This window comes from Orbicella faveolata, unplaced genomic scaffold (assembly GCF_042242905.1).
Source record: "Orbicella faveolata isolate gen_17 unplaced genomic scaffold, um_ofav_v1 contig_1, whole genome shotgun sequence".
NCBI lineage: Eukaryota > Metazoa > Cnidaria > Anthozoa > Scleractinia > Merulinidae > Orbicella > Orbicella faveolata.
Window position 1 is genome coordinate 1,236,396 of NW_028301536.1, and position 14,895 is coordinate 1,251,290.

Sequence of the window (14,895 nt, forward strand, 5' to 3'; positions counted from 1 at the left end):
TGCCAGACAGCATACATGTATGTTTAGTATCTTGTTTCAATTAAGTCTAACAATACACAGTTGCTTTCCATTCAAGTCTGTTCAATTCCCTCCCCGTCCTAACACGACATGCACCTGTCAGCAAAATACACATACTTGAAGACAAACATACCCAGCTTTCATTTTCCAGACAATCTGGAAGTCTCCTAGACACAAGCAAATCTTCCATGGTAGTCAATCTAGGCATATTATGGGATGGTTAGTGGATGGGCTTTTAATCAGTTATAATTAGTTACAGGCCAGTTTCACTTTGCCTGGACAGACACCTGTCCTTCTTCACTCCTGAGTGGTATTTCAAGAGTGAAGAAAGATGGCTGTTTCGCAGACTAAGTTTACTATACAGTAAAAGAATTTGAACATGGCTCTGAAGCTTAAGAAGAATTGTATGTGACTCAAGACCATAGTGGCTTGCTTATTAACACTCTGCACACCTTGGACCTTTTGGGTTCTCTATTTTATATGTATTTGCTCCACTTTTTCATTAATACTGAGGAGAGGTATCCCTAGCCTTTCCCCCTCAAAATAAGCCAAAACTATCCCTTGTTCTGGCCTTCTTTGATCAGAGAACCGTATATATAATCTGACATAATGAATGTATTACCCACAAGACAATAGTCATGTGAATCCCAAGTCATGTGGAACAGAAATGGTCGGTTGGTGTCTGATTTCAACTTTCTGTAACCTGCAATTCAATTGTATTGAAAATAAGTATGTAATGCTTGGATGAAAATGTAAATTAAAAGGGAAATTAAAAAATAAATCACCCGGATAAACTGCTCTGCTCATGGCCTTGGACTTCATGCACCTCATGCATGAGTTTTCAAAACAGCCGAAAAGGGCTGGGGCGAGTTTGATTATCCGGGAATCAGCGAATTTTATATGACTCTTAATGAATCATGGGAAGTAAAAAATGGCGGCGAGTCTTGCTGATTGAGTTAGCTTGATCTTAGCACATCTGAGAGCAGAATTTCCCAGAGATCTGTCTGTAATTGATTCTCCCACAAGGGGTAAGAGTTTCTCTTAACGTCTTTTGAACTGCTATTAGTTAACACGCTACATTTCGCGAGGAATTAGTTAACAATCATTCAGTGATACGACCCATAACAAACAGTGAACAAATCGTGTAAAGGTCTAGCTTTTGTTTCGTTTTCGATCAGTTGGCCATATTTTGAGTGGTGACATAGGTGGAAAGCTCACGTATAATCTTGTCGTTACAGTATAGCCAGCACCATCCCATTTGAATATTGCGATAGCTCCTAAAGATTTTGAATGTATGAGTGTTACTAAGCTTACATGTGATGAGTTTCATTTTCCCCATAAGGGTGTTTTTATTATTATTATTATTATTTCCAATGCAATGAGTTTGGCTACTTTGACACCTCAACATTTTTATTACTCTTGTAGAAAACCATGAGGCACAACATGCCCCCTCCCCTTATGTCCCAAAGGGCTCTCCCACCAAACATGAGAGGACCACCACCTCGTGGGCCTGTTGGACAAAATCCCAGAGGTTCACTTTTGGGACAACCACCAAGCCCTTTTATGCGAGGACCTTTTGATCCAAGGAATGCCATGAATAACATGAGACCACCATTTGGAGGACCTCAGGGAAATGCTCCTATGCTACCCAATATGCAGGTATTTTATTTAACAAACAAACAAACAGATAAAAAACACACGCAAAAAAGGAAAGTTTAGTATTCATGTTCCCACAGCATTTATCATTCTTCCAAACTTCCACTCGTGTTTGTATAGCTCAACTGTTTTTCAAAGAGAGAAGCCTTTTAAAAAAAGCAAGTGTTATCAAACTTTTACACTTTTAATCTATATGATTACAAAATTAACTTCTACATCTTGTAAATGTGATCAGGCACGACCAATGATGCCAAATCAAATGCCTCCTCCTATGATGCCGAACCAGCAGCAGATGCAGTTGCAGATGCAACAACAGCAGCAGCTGCAGCAGAATAAAGATCCTCCCATGATTGATGCCAATGGTGACTTGTGGCTTGAGCACAAGACTCCTGAAGGAAAGACTTATTATTACAATGCCAGAACCAGAGAGTCAGCGTGGGAAAAACCAAAAAATCTAGTGACCCCCCCAACACAGAATCAGCCACCTACTTCTGCTCAACCAGGACAACAGGTTCAACAACCAACTCAACCGATTCAGGTAGAAATGTCAATCAATATTTGTTTATAGTGACAAGACAAAATTGCAGTGCATATGTAGTTGTCGGCCATTAATAATGTAGTTGTTTTTGTAATAACAGAAATCATCTCACTGAACCTTTTTTCAATATTTCACTGAACATTGTACTGAATTAATATTCATACTTTGTATATTCTTAGTTATTTTATAATTAATCATAGATGTTTAGCACAGAGGGCTACTAGTTTATCAGTTCATACTTTACTATATATTGTATCTTTAAAATCAAACTATTACTAGTTTTGGTGGACAATGTATGCTAAAACATTGTCCACTGTGACTGTCCTGAGCATTCTTAATACAGATATTTTTTAGGTATACTTTTTACGGGAAAGTTGTTACAAGTTTGAGTCAGTAGTGTTTAGAGTAATATTGGATTTTGGCACAGTGTAGTATAGACAGTCTAAAATTGGGCAAAATTGATAAATGTAGTTGTTGCAAAAAATCCTCCCTTAATTTCCTTTGGCTGATCAGAATACATTTAATTTCTTCCATTTTAGGCACAGAATGTTCCTACTGAAGGACAACAACAAACTCCCCCTGCAGAGCAAGATACAGCACAAGCAAGTGATCAACAACAGAATCAGAATCAGCAGCAGACTGGAACACAGCAGCAGACAAACACCACAACTGCTACACCTGAGAAGCTTCCACAACAAAGGTATAATGTTTGTATCCACCTAATATAATTATTGCAAATTTATGCATAGTATACTCACTATTATTGAGAAATCAATGTACTAAAGCGTAGGGTATAGAGGTCTACAAATGAAGTTACTGAAATTCATTGAGTTAAAAAAAAAAAACATTATTTGAAGGTCTTGAAAAGGGAATGTGGGACTGGACAGTCCTTCATAGTTGCCATTTTTATTGTTGATTATCTCAAGTGGTTTAAAGTAAATAAACGCATGTTGAATTGAGGTCCTAAAAGCCCTTAAATTTTTGGCTGTATTAGTCCTGACAGGAATGTGCTTTGACCAACTGTATGATAAGTCATAACCACATAATGGTTTTAGATCAATACATGTAGCTTACATTGGTTTAGCTCTTTATGTACCTTATGACAACTTTTGTTATAAATCTAGCAATCCTGGTATGCCACCTCCTGGGGCATTTGTCCCTGGTATGCCACCACCTCGACTTCCACCCCCTGGAATGATTCCTGGTATGATGCCGCCACCACGTCTTCCTCCGCCAGGTATGCCCCCTCCAGGACTGCCAATGCCTCCTCCCTTGGGTATGCCACCCGGCCTTAGCAGTGAGTGGTCTGAGCATCGCACAGCAGATGGAAGAGTCTACTACTACAACTCTAGAACCCTACAGTCGACATGGGAGCGGCCTAAGGAGATGGACCAGTTGCCACCCCCAATGCAAGGGATGCCGCCACCAGGTACGTCACATGCACATTTTGATTAGATATCTTTTTGATATTACTGTACGAATTCTATAGCTGATGAGTTGTATATGACTGTACATTTTAATGTAATCGTTGAGCTTCCCGGCGGAACGAAGGGTGTCCGCGAAAGTTAATAGGAACTCTTCCATGATATTACTTTTGTGTAAAAAATGCATCACCATTAATTCTTTTTTCAGTAAATGTAGTTTCGTTAGGCTGCAACATTCTGTTTTCCTGATAATGACTGCTGGAATTGTTGATGGTCATTCCCTTCTTGCATCCCAACCCAAATCTTGCATGAACATGTATCCAGGGTTGGATTAAGGAACAACAGGACATATGATATTGATTTCCAGGCTGCAGGTGGCAATAAAAATTTCAGTCATTAAATGTAACTGAAAAATGGGGCACTGTATATATTATAGTCCAATGCAAGAACGTTTGGTTAATTCTGAATCATAGGTTAGTAACAGATACAAATGTACATGTATGAACAATCTGAGCTGCATAATATAAGTACTTTCCAATTCTCTTCCTTGGGTGTTACGTCCTAGGCTATGGGAAATCACAGCTAACAAAATCTAATGATACTCATAACAGTCTTTTCATAGCCTTGCACTGAGTGATTCACAGTCAGTCAGAGCATATTAATATTAATTTAATTAATATAGCCTTTTAAATATAAGCTTCTTGATAATACAACCCCTTGAAAAAAAACTGTTTTATGTCTTTGTAGGAATGCCTCCTCCTGGAATGCTTCCCCCTGTAATTTTCCCAGGACTGATTCGACCAGGAATACAGCAACAACCCATGCCTGCAGGGGGTCCAGGCATGTTGCCAGAGCCATCCTCTCAGGGAGATGCTAGGGATAAGGACAAACCTCAGGATGTTAGTGACAAAAGACTGGAGAGCAGTGAAGATGCTGAAGCTGCTAAAGGTAGGTATAGACTAGTATTCTGTAGTGCTATTAATATTAATATAGATTGACTCTATATATGTACATGAAAGTTAACAAAACTATTATTTCCCTACCAAGTGGTTTATAGTGAATTTCTTTTAAAACTTTATTGTCTTTATCAGAATTATTCAGTATATTAATGCTAGGATTGTCATGGACTTGCAGATGAATATGTGAAGACATCGAAGTTCTAAAATAATTAAAAGAAAATTATGCTGTTGTGGTTGTGTTGGTACATGAATTGTACGTAGTGCAAGTATTACAGTATTTGGTTGTTTTAATTTCTTTTGTACATGTATGTACAGTAGGTGATGGCTAATTTCAGAAGAAACATTACTATCAAGATGTCTAAATGTAGTTTCATTCTAGTGGTCATAGCCTTTTTGATCTACATGTACTCTCTACGCAAATTAGTAGTTTACGGACAGGTATATACTGGTATGTGCATTATGTTTCATTCATGTTTCTTTGTCAAAGCAGAGGAAGAGAAGGAAAGTGAAGAAGCAGCAAAAGAAGATAATCAAGAGGAAGATGGGGACAAGAGCAAACCAGTTGCCAGTCAACTTATTCCTGGAACAAGTTGGTGTGTTGTGTGGACAGGAGACGAAAAGATGTTCTTTTTCAATCCCACTACAAGGTTGTCCATATGGGAGAAACCTGATGAGCTTGAGAACAATGAAAAAGTTGATGAGATTGTTAACAAGGGCCCCCCAAAGAGGCAGCCATCAACGGAATTAAGTATGTGATGGGGATTCTTTTGTTTCATAGTTACTTGGGAGAAATAATAATTGTTTGATTTTTGTGTCTACATTCACAGAAAAAGAGAACAATACCCCAGCTGCTGTTATTGAAGATAATGATGAGGGCCCTCCTACCAAAAAACAAAGGTACCTGTATATAGATGAACCTTATTTATTTGTAATTAAAACTGATAAAAAAAAAAAAATTGGATGTACATACAGTGTAGTCATCAGAGCATTTTAATTCTTGACTCATGTGAAGTTTTATTATAATTTTCTAAATTCTTGAAGTTACATGACTGTACAGTAGATGTGCTTTACAAAGAGTGTTGTTTTGAGTCATAAGCAAAGTTATGTTAATTGATTTGCACATGGTTCGGCATGAAGCTGATGTACATGTAGTTTGTGTGCTTAGCTTGCATTTATAAGTTTCCCAGGGTTTACAGAATGTTTGAAGCTATTTAGCTATTTTGATAAAGACCACTTGTTGAAGTGTAGGGGAAGATTTGTTTGTATGAAATCTGACTAAAACAGATTACCTACAAAACATCCAGAAAACCTAAAACATGTGCCTGGGTGTCTGTCAAAACCATCCTGTGCCGTGTAGAATAATTATGTGCACAGGAACAAAAGTTGCCACCATGCATCCAAGATTACGACTCCTTCAATCGCAGCCCAATTTCTTCCTCAACAGTTTTGTTTGTTTTTCGAAGACTCTTCTAGTTTAAAACTGATGCATGTACGTATTGATTGTTTGTAAAACATAAAGGACGGCAAGCCAGAGTGAGGAAATACATGATGTGCAGATGATTGACACGGAAACAAAAGAAGAGATGTTGCAGCCTGAACATGTTGAACAACAAGAGATAGTTGAACAACCTGTGATTGTGATGCAACCAGTGAAAAATATCCCAGTGAAAGAAAAGAAAACAATGCTATCACTTGATGACAGGATGAAAGAGTTCAGAGATATGATGCTGGAAAGAGGGGTAGGTTACCACTTGGATACACAAAATTATCCTAAACTACCCTTGACAAAATATGTTTAGGAAGGTTATTATTAATTTACACAAAATACTCCTAAACTTCAAAATTAATGTACCCTGGACAAAGCAATTATTTTTTGTTAACAAAGTTGTTGTCTTTATTCAATTTTCAGATCTCCCTACCATACCCCCGAAATCACTTGGTGTCCTCCCCAAGGAAAAAATATATTGAAATACATGTTTAGGCATAGCTAGGTGAAACCCCACATTGAGGGAGCTGAGAGAGCTGGCAGAAAACAAGAACATTAATTTTGTCATTTATCAAAAGATGGCATCTAAAATAGATTATATAAAATAAATTTGATGTCCCGTGAATCTACATGTATGCAGTACAAGAATGTACATCAAGTAATTTATTATGATTATATCTCTGTCTGTAAACTCAGAGACCATAATTATTCTGAATAGCAAACTTTGTAATTAAAAACAAGGAAGTCTAAAGTTATGATATTTTCAAACCTTTTGTATTCCTTTTAATCAACTTTTCCAGGTGTCAGCATTTTCAACTTGGGAAAAGGAGTTGCCAAAAATAGTATTTGATCCCCGATTTTTACTGCTAACACAAAAGGAACGGAAGCAGTGTTTTGAAAAGTTTGTGCGCACTCGTGCTGATGAGGAGAGACAAGAAAGAAAAAGCAAACTAAAGGCCAAGAAAGATGAATTTAAAGCTTTGGTGGAAGAAGCAAGAAATGCAGGAAAGTAAGTAAAATGTTCATATTCGTTGCTGCGTACAAAAAAATCGTGCATGTGTGTACATATTATTTACAGACACTTGCTAAGATAACTGTTCCTTCAGCATTTAAATAGATGTAATTTTTGTATTGATCTGGTAGTAGTATGCTCGGTTTAATGAAAAACATGCAAATTCACACTGCATAATATAATTAGAAATTTAAGGGGAAGAGGGTTTGAAAGTCAAATTTTATGAGGGAAAGTATGAAAAATTTTATGCTACTCTGGAATTTTCAGAGTGATGAATGGCTCAGAGAGTGGAAGGTACAGTCACATACATGTGTGGATAGTGATAATAACTTCTGCAGTTCAGCAATTCTTATTAACAACACTGTACATGTAATTTATAAATAATCCTCTCTAAGGTCAACTTTCAGCGAGTTTGCCATGAAGTATGGAAAGGATGATCGATTCAAAGGCATAGAAAAAATGAAGGACAGAGAGAGTCTTTTCACAGAGTTCATGGCTGAGCTGAAGAAGAAGGAAAAAGAGAGTCTGAAACTCAAGCACGATAAGGTTGGTTCTTTTGTTCCATTGGGGAGGCACGTGAGAGGAACTTGTAGTTTGCTGGGGGAGGGGGTGGGGTAAGAGTGACAAGAGTGAGAAAGTTGCAAGTGAAATATGCACTGTGGAGGGGACAGCTCATGCTGTGACGATTGTTGAAAATCTAAAGTAGTGGATTGACACTGGTGGCAAAATATGGACTGGAATAAAATGTACATGTACTTGTTTTTGTGAGTGATAGAGTGGCTGAGTGGTGTTACTGGAAGAAAGTGGTCATTTTTAACATGAAACAAAGTAAATTTAAGTAGTTATTACAGTGTATGTATCATTGTTTAAACTGTACACGTGCCACAAATCTTTTTGCTGAATACTTAAAATATTATTTTTAGTTGTCAATGTTGCAAATGCAGAGACATTTAATATTACTTTTAATAATGATTTTTAGCATTAAGATGTTTATGTATTCTGATTGCATTCCAATCTTTTATTTTTACAACTGTGTTGTGACAGTTTAGTTGTTCCTTGCAAAAGGCAATTCTGCAAAATAACAAACTGTTAATACTTCCCGAACCCATGAGTATGATGGTGTACATAGACTTCCTTGCAGTTATCCTGTCTTAAAATGATATTCTGCTCAAGTCATACACTGCAGTACATCTGAGCTACATTATTTTGCCCTGTAAAAACAATAAAATTCTAATTTCCCATGAAATTTAGAAGTGTCCCCATACCCCTACTATGGCATTTTTCATAGTGATTGTCAGTATTATGTTAACCTTGTGTCCGTCCGTCCAATACAACACAGCGTACAGTTGGCAAGGTAGCCTTGGCCTACAGTGAATTATCATGTTGCTTCTTTTTTCATCTGTCTGTTCAGTGTTTAACCTGCCCCACAAGGTAACTGAGTGTTTTCATAGCATTTATATCTTCAGTGCTTAGATTTGTTCATGTACCGTAACGATAACCAAGATCTTGTTTATCGTTCATGGTACATGAGCATGTTATTGAGGTGTTGTGCATTTTTTAGCATAGATTACAGTAGTAATCGCTGTTTTAACAGGATGCAGTCGTGGAAGTAACACTGCAGTCACATGGTTTGGTGCCCATGCAGTTTGTCAAGAAAAGTGATAACTGAAAATATGATTGAAAAAAAAAAATTTAGTCTTTTGTTAATTACAATTATTACATTGAAAAAAAACAGTCTGGAATCTTTCTGTACTGTCTCTGCACAGCAGAATCCTTTTTACTGAACTATTTTCAAAATATTGGGTCTGGAAAGTACTTTTGTTCAGATAACGTATTAAATTTTATTTTTGTGACAAACACATACTTTATTCCAAATGCTGTACATTTTCTTACTCTGTTCCTGCATGCTTCCCCCTAGGATTTGAAAAAGAAAGTTACATCCTGCCATGTCCCACCTGAAAATGTTTAAGAAAGTAAACTTGTTATAAGTAGTTTTCTGTCCTTGACAGCTGTCTGGCTAAAGCCTTGCCCCTCCACTCTCCAACTCTAAGTTCCACTTTAAAACACAACCACTCCCCTCCCAGCTTGAATTGTTAGAGTACACATGATTCAAAATCCAAAACAAATATCATTCGAAATCTAGTACAAACTTTGTGCAAACTGTCACACTACTTGTATTGCAATGAAGATTTCTCTTTCAGATTTAGGAGGTCTACATGTATGTTTTGCCTTAGACTTTGTGTTTGTGGCTGAGATCTAATTAGTTGATTAAACCAGAAAACAAACTGCAAAGTAAAGTTAACAGATCATCGTCCTAGCCATTACCTCATAACTAGTACTCACACTTGAGATCTACTCTACATGTACAAATGTACATATTGCTCATGCTGATTTTCTCGCGAAGGGGACTGTTTGCTAATATTCTGAAGTTTTACTTGAGCTGTTGGTTTTGCTAGTTTTCAATAATCTTTAATTGTAAAAATATGCAGTAACATTTTCATCCAAAGGTCTTGAAATTCCCTAATAACTTTTTAATTATTAATTGAGACTTTGATGAGGAAAACAAAACTGAAGAAATATTAATGAAAAAAAAAATCGTTAAAAAAAATTATGATCATAGCTTCTTAGCTCAAGATGCACTGCACATATTAAAATAATTTGTTTACTATTCACTTGAAGAAATAGGTAAATGTTTGTCCTTAAGAAACTTCACAATGAATATTTACATGACTTGTATGAAAGAAAATATCTGCAATAATCTACCAGTTCTTGATAATTATGTAGTGACATTAGGGTTCATGAACACTGCAAACTTAAGCCCTGGCATCAGCGTAGAAATGAATCATTTTATTCAGGTCAGAAAACACAATTACATGTATTTTATCATGTGTGAAAATTTGTTCAGTTTCCATATTTTTGTAATGTCCAAATTTGCTAAATCTTGTTTAGATAAGTTATGATTAGGGTTTTAACAATGTTAGGACTCAAAGGGTTAAGATGCTACTGTAAGTATTAATAATCAGTAAACTGCTTTGAAACATTCACTGGCAATATCTTAAGTTGAATTTTGTTTTCCTTTTTTGCTATGTTAATTGCTACAGATTCACAACGACTTTGTGGAGTTACTAACTGAACAGAAGCTTGACAGCAAATCACAGTGGCGTAAGGTTCGTGGTAAGGTAGAGAAGGATCCACGATGCAAAGCTGTTGAAAGCTCAGTACAGAGAGAAGAGTGGTTTAAAGAACATCTTGAACAACTTTATAAGGTGATGTTAATTTTACAACTGTGAAATAATGATGACTTTCTACATGTATGAGATCTGGATGAGAATTAAGAATGATGTCATGTTTATAACATGGCAATGTACTTCACTCTAGTTTGAATAGTGTGATCGTCCGGGTGAGTGCAGTTCTGAAAAAAACCATTGTCTACAACCAATGTTTCGACAACTGAAGCGGAAGTCTACACTTAGTTTTTGTCAGTGGATGGTGTTGTAAGTCCAGTCAGTAGAAACTGATCGGTCAGTTTAGCTGTGATGATATTGGCTGAAATTTAATGTAATGGTGTAAAGTTTGTCAACAGTCCTTGGCTGGTTCTAGTAAATTTCAATCAGTCTATTATTGGCCAAATAAATTCAGTCTGTTTGAGGTCTGTTCACAGGTCAGCTTTGTTTATGTTGTAAATACACTTGTCGTTTGTACATTGTATAGTGCTGGTAGTCCAAGTCAGTGTAGTAGTTGTTCATCCACTGGCAACAATAGTGTACTTTGAACATACTCATCAATAAAATGTGGAGAACTTAGTCGTGTTTTTCTCATCTTAGTTGTGCATTTCTCATCGTAGTTGTGTTTTTCTGAGCTTAGTTGTGTTTTTCTCATCTTAGTTGAATTTTTCTCATCGTAGTTGTTTTTTTCTCATCTTAGTTGTGACAATAGTGTGTGTTTTCTATCATAGATGTATGTCTACCCAAAAGCGTCTGCTTGTTTGGTCATACTGTAATTTTATTCCAGTAGTCTAAATACATTTGAAAATACTGATGTGAGAGTAGGCAGCATGCTCTCAGCTACTGAGAATGGTAATAGTTAATACATGTAGATAATTAAACTTCTTACTTCAACCTTCAGAAAGAGAATGCTGACAAGGAGAAAGAAAAAGAGAAACAGGAAAGAATAGAAGCAAGTCTCAGAGAGCGAGAGAGAGAAGTCAGAGCAAGTCAGGCTGAACTTGCCAAGGCCAGAGAAAAAGAGAAAGAACAGCACCTCAGGGACAAGGCAGAACAACATTTTAATGCCCTCCTAGCTGACATGGTAAGGGGCTGTCATGTTTTCCTAAAATTCAAATATTTTTGGAATTGGAGTTGTGATGCCGCTGACATTATTACAATTGAATAAAGATAGATTTGTCTAAATTCTTGGCATTTTTTGCTTCATTTAGATGTACTGAATGAATTTCTTAAGTTTCTGAAAGGATTATTTACAGCTTAAAAGTCAGAATATTCAAGTAACTAACTGGTAAACAGAAAACATCATTGCAATTCTTCATGCATACTAGCATTTTTTATTTTAAAGTATCAGACGAATTGTCACGACTCTGCCCAATATGAGAATAATATATTTTCTCCAAAGTAGCCACCAATAATAATGCAGTGATGCACACAGTCCAATTACATGTATTGAATTTTGTTCAGTTTCAGCATAAATGGTATTCTTCCTCAGTCCTGACTTGATCACTTCACTGAATGCTTGATTCCAAAAAATTGATTGATATTAGACCGTATTAATGTCTCATGAAAAACTCAACAGAGAGAATTAAAGGGGCTGCCTCTGGGACCCTTCCCTCAATTTCCACAGCTCACTCCAACCCCCCAGGCCCTCAGGGCCCCCCCCCCCCCCCCCACCTTCCTCAACCTCCCCAACCCCCAGGATTGACCACGGCAAATTATTCTTTTTGTCCTGGGCTCCTAAAAAAATGGCTTGGGCTCCTTTACAATTCTGTAGGCAACAGCCTTGAGTATAATCATGTAACATGTAATGTAGAACTAACATAATTGTCTTTTGAAATGAATATTTGTTTTACCGGCACCATAGGTTCGCAATGCAGATGTTGGATGGAAGGAGACCAAAAAGACTTTGCGCAAAGATCATCGCTGGGGAATGGCTGATGCTCTAAGTAAAAGTGACAAAGAAATACTCTTTAAAGAGCACATTGAAAGTTTAAACCAGAGAAAAAAGGAGCAGTTTAGAAAACTACTGGATGATACTCATGAGGTACAAGCCTTCGCAATGACCTGTTTTCAGTGAATAACCGTTTATAGCATCCTCTTAATGACAGACATATATTGTTGGTAATAATGCCTAATAATTTTCTATTTTGCAGTTGACTCTTACCTCATCCTGGAGAAGTATTAGAAAAATTATCAAGGAAGACCCCAGATATTCCAAGTTTTCCAGTCAGGATAGAGTAAGTTAATAAGTTAAATAATTACTTACTAATTCTCATCAGGTACATGTAATTAACAATGGGACAAAGATTTTGTGTGCTGCTATTGCAAAACAGTGTAACACAAGAACAGAGTTGAAATTTAAGCAAATGTTATGAGAAGATTTCTAAAGTTAGTCCGAAGAACCCTAGAGTCTCTTCAGAAATGTTGATGATTACTGACGGTCACCGAAAGGTCTTCTATAGATCATACATATGCAGAGGTAAGGTTGTTAACAATGATAAATGAATATATTAACGTCACCTTATATATTTAATGATAGTAAACTACTTAATTTGTTGTAGAAGCGTGAAGAAGAGTTTAATCAGTATCTTCGTGACAAACTGGCTGATGCTAAAGGGGACTTCAGGCAGCTACTCAAAGAAACACACTCTCTTACACACAAGTAAGAAAATACATGTACAATTATGTTATCACCTGTTACTTGTTAACTTTACTACTGTTAATTGGCTCTCCCCTTTTAAGCAAATCACTGGGTAAACTGCATAACCTGCTGTTTATCCAAGGGTTTCAATAAGGGCTGGGCACTGGGCAAATTGACCGGCTGCAGTAAGGATGATTTTGGCTGCCTGGTTTGACCATCTAGAGGAACGTTTTTCTTATGAAGAAGTTCAGTTCAAACAATTTTGCCCACCTGTGAAAACCAGTTGCCCTCCTGCTGTAACCATTAATGAAACCCCTGGTTTATCAATAGCTGAGAAGATTCATTTTGTCTTTTACTTCTTTAGAACAAAGAAACTCGTTGAAGAATCAAATAAACATCTAAGAGACATCGAAGACACACTGAAGGTGAGTGTTTCAGTGATCAAAATGGTATCAAAACTAATGCACATAAGGTTACTGTTGGAGAAAGGTGATGTTTGTAACTTCTGTCAAAAAAGTTGTTATAATATTTTCCTAAAAGATCGTGAATATTTCATGATAATGTCAGTGATAATTTTTTATTATTTTTCTTTCACCTTGTAGAAAGACAAAAGATATTTGATACTGGAATGTGTTCCCGAGGAGCGAAATAGACTACTTAATAATTACATCGACGAATTGTTTCGAACTGGACCACCTCCACCACCCACAGCCTCGGCACCATCAAACAGATCCAAAATCCACTCATAAACAGGGAAAAAACCTTAATCATAACTTTTCTTCTTACTGTAGATCTATTAGCTGGAACAGTGTCTTTTCATAGGTCACTGATATGACTTCCTGAGTTACTCCTTTTATCTTCTTCACTCCAGCCTTAACCATGGCAGTGTTAACTTAAATAGATCGAGGTGTATGTTTCTTTTGAAAACCAATCAAGGATTAGTTGTGAATTTTTAAAGTGTACTATTACCAAAGAATGCATTTTACTGAATCTGATTTAATCATTATTGTTGAGAAACAAGGTGTTGAACCTCTCTAGGTTTATCATGCCAGGGACAGTCCTTAAAGCCAGTCAAGGATGGATTGGATGGATTGGTAAACAATAGCCTGGCTGTACTGTAGGTGCAGGCTATGGTAATTATTATTGTCACAAGTCACAACAAAAGCTTGGCCACTAGGAAAAGGGGAACTGCAAGTTATGAGTATTGCTGTAGAACCATAAAGATTTGAGTGTAAAGCATTAGGTAGTTATCCTGTAATACATGTAAATCTGATACCCAAATCTCTCTGTCTTGCAGTGACCTTTAACATACCTTTGAATTATGCTACTTAGTGCAATTTTTAGACTTAATAATATTCTTATGATTTCTTTCCAATTTGCATGTAAAAAAGGCAACATTGTATTCAGGTAATTGAGTGAAATAAATTCATTTTGGCTTTTAAACAAATCCCATTGTGGCTAACATGTATCTTTGTTTGGAAAACATGTTTAAGAAAACTTCATGTTTTGTACACTGACAATAAACTTGGACAAAGAACTTTCTTCAAAGACTTTTTGCATCTAATATACTTTCTGTGTGTCATCATTGGTTTCTTATGAGAAATCTTATTGTTCAACGTGTCTGAATGGTCCAACATTAACCTGTCCAATTGTATGTTTTTGACATGAGATCATCAGCTTGTAACGAGTGACTTGAATCTTAAAACCTGGGTGACTGTTATTTTCTGACCTATTGCTATTTCCCTTTGTCAGTAATTACCCTTTTCATGTAAAATGCTACTAAGCTTGTAGCTGTCACTTAAAACAGTCTTATTTTGGTGTCTTGCAGGGGGTAGGGGAAGGGAGTGGGATTTTTCTTTCTGCCAGAACAGCCAGTGACAATAGATAGATTCAGCCATAATTTGTATTCACATTCTGGTTGCCACGCAACTCAGACC

The 14,895-nt window shown here is 36.6% G+C and overlaps 1 protein-coding gene across 2 annotated transcripts; it reads left to right on the top strand.

Annotated features, from left to right (window-relative positions):
* The first annotated feature begins 915 nt into the window (after positions 1 to 915).
* Positions 916 to 14,495, top strand: LOC110042717 (transcription elongation regulator 1-like). 2 transcript variants are annotated; one of them, XM_020748083.2, is made up of 18 exons: positions 916 to 1,046; positions 1,444 to 1,677; positions 1,910 to 2,212; positions 2,752 to 2,912; positions 3,337 to 3,641; positions 4,384 to 4,584; positions 5,083 to 5,343; positions 5,423 to 5,492; positions 6,115 to 6,334; positions 6,882 to 7,090; positions 7,489 to 7,639; positions 10,195 to 10,359; positions 11,219 to 11,401; positions 12,182 to 12,361; positions 12,471 to 12,554; positions 12,879 to 12,979; positions 13,323 to 13,383; positions 13,561 to 14,495. In XM_020748083.2, the coding sequence occupies exons 2-18, from the start codon at positions 1,450 to 1,452 to the stop codon at positions 13,705 to 13,707; spliced, it is 3,030 nt and encodes a 1,009-aa protein (XP_020603742.1). In that variant the 5' UTR covers positions 916 to 1,046; positions 1,444 to 1,449; the 3' UTR covers positions 13,708 to 14,495. The 2 variants fall into 2 exon arrangements, with proteins under 2 accessions (XP_020603742.1, XP_020603744.1); XM_020748085.2 differs by having other exon boundaries at positions 5,086 to 5,343.
* Positions 14,496 to 14,895: the final 400 nt, after the last annotated feature.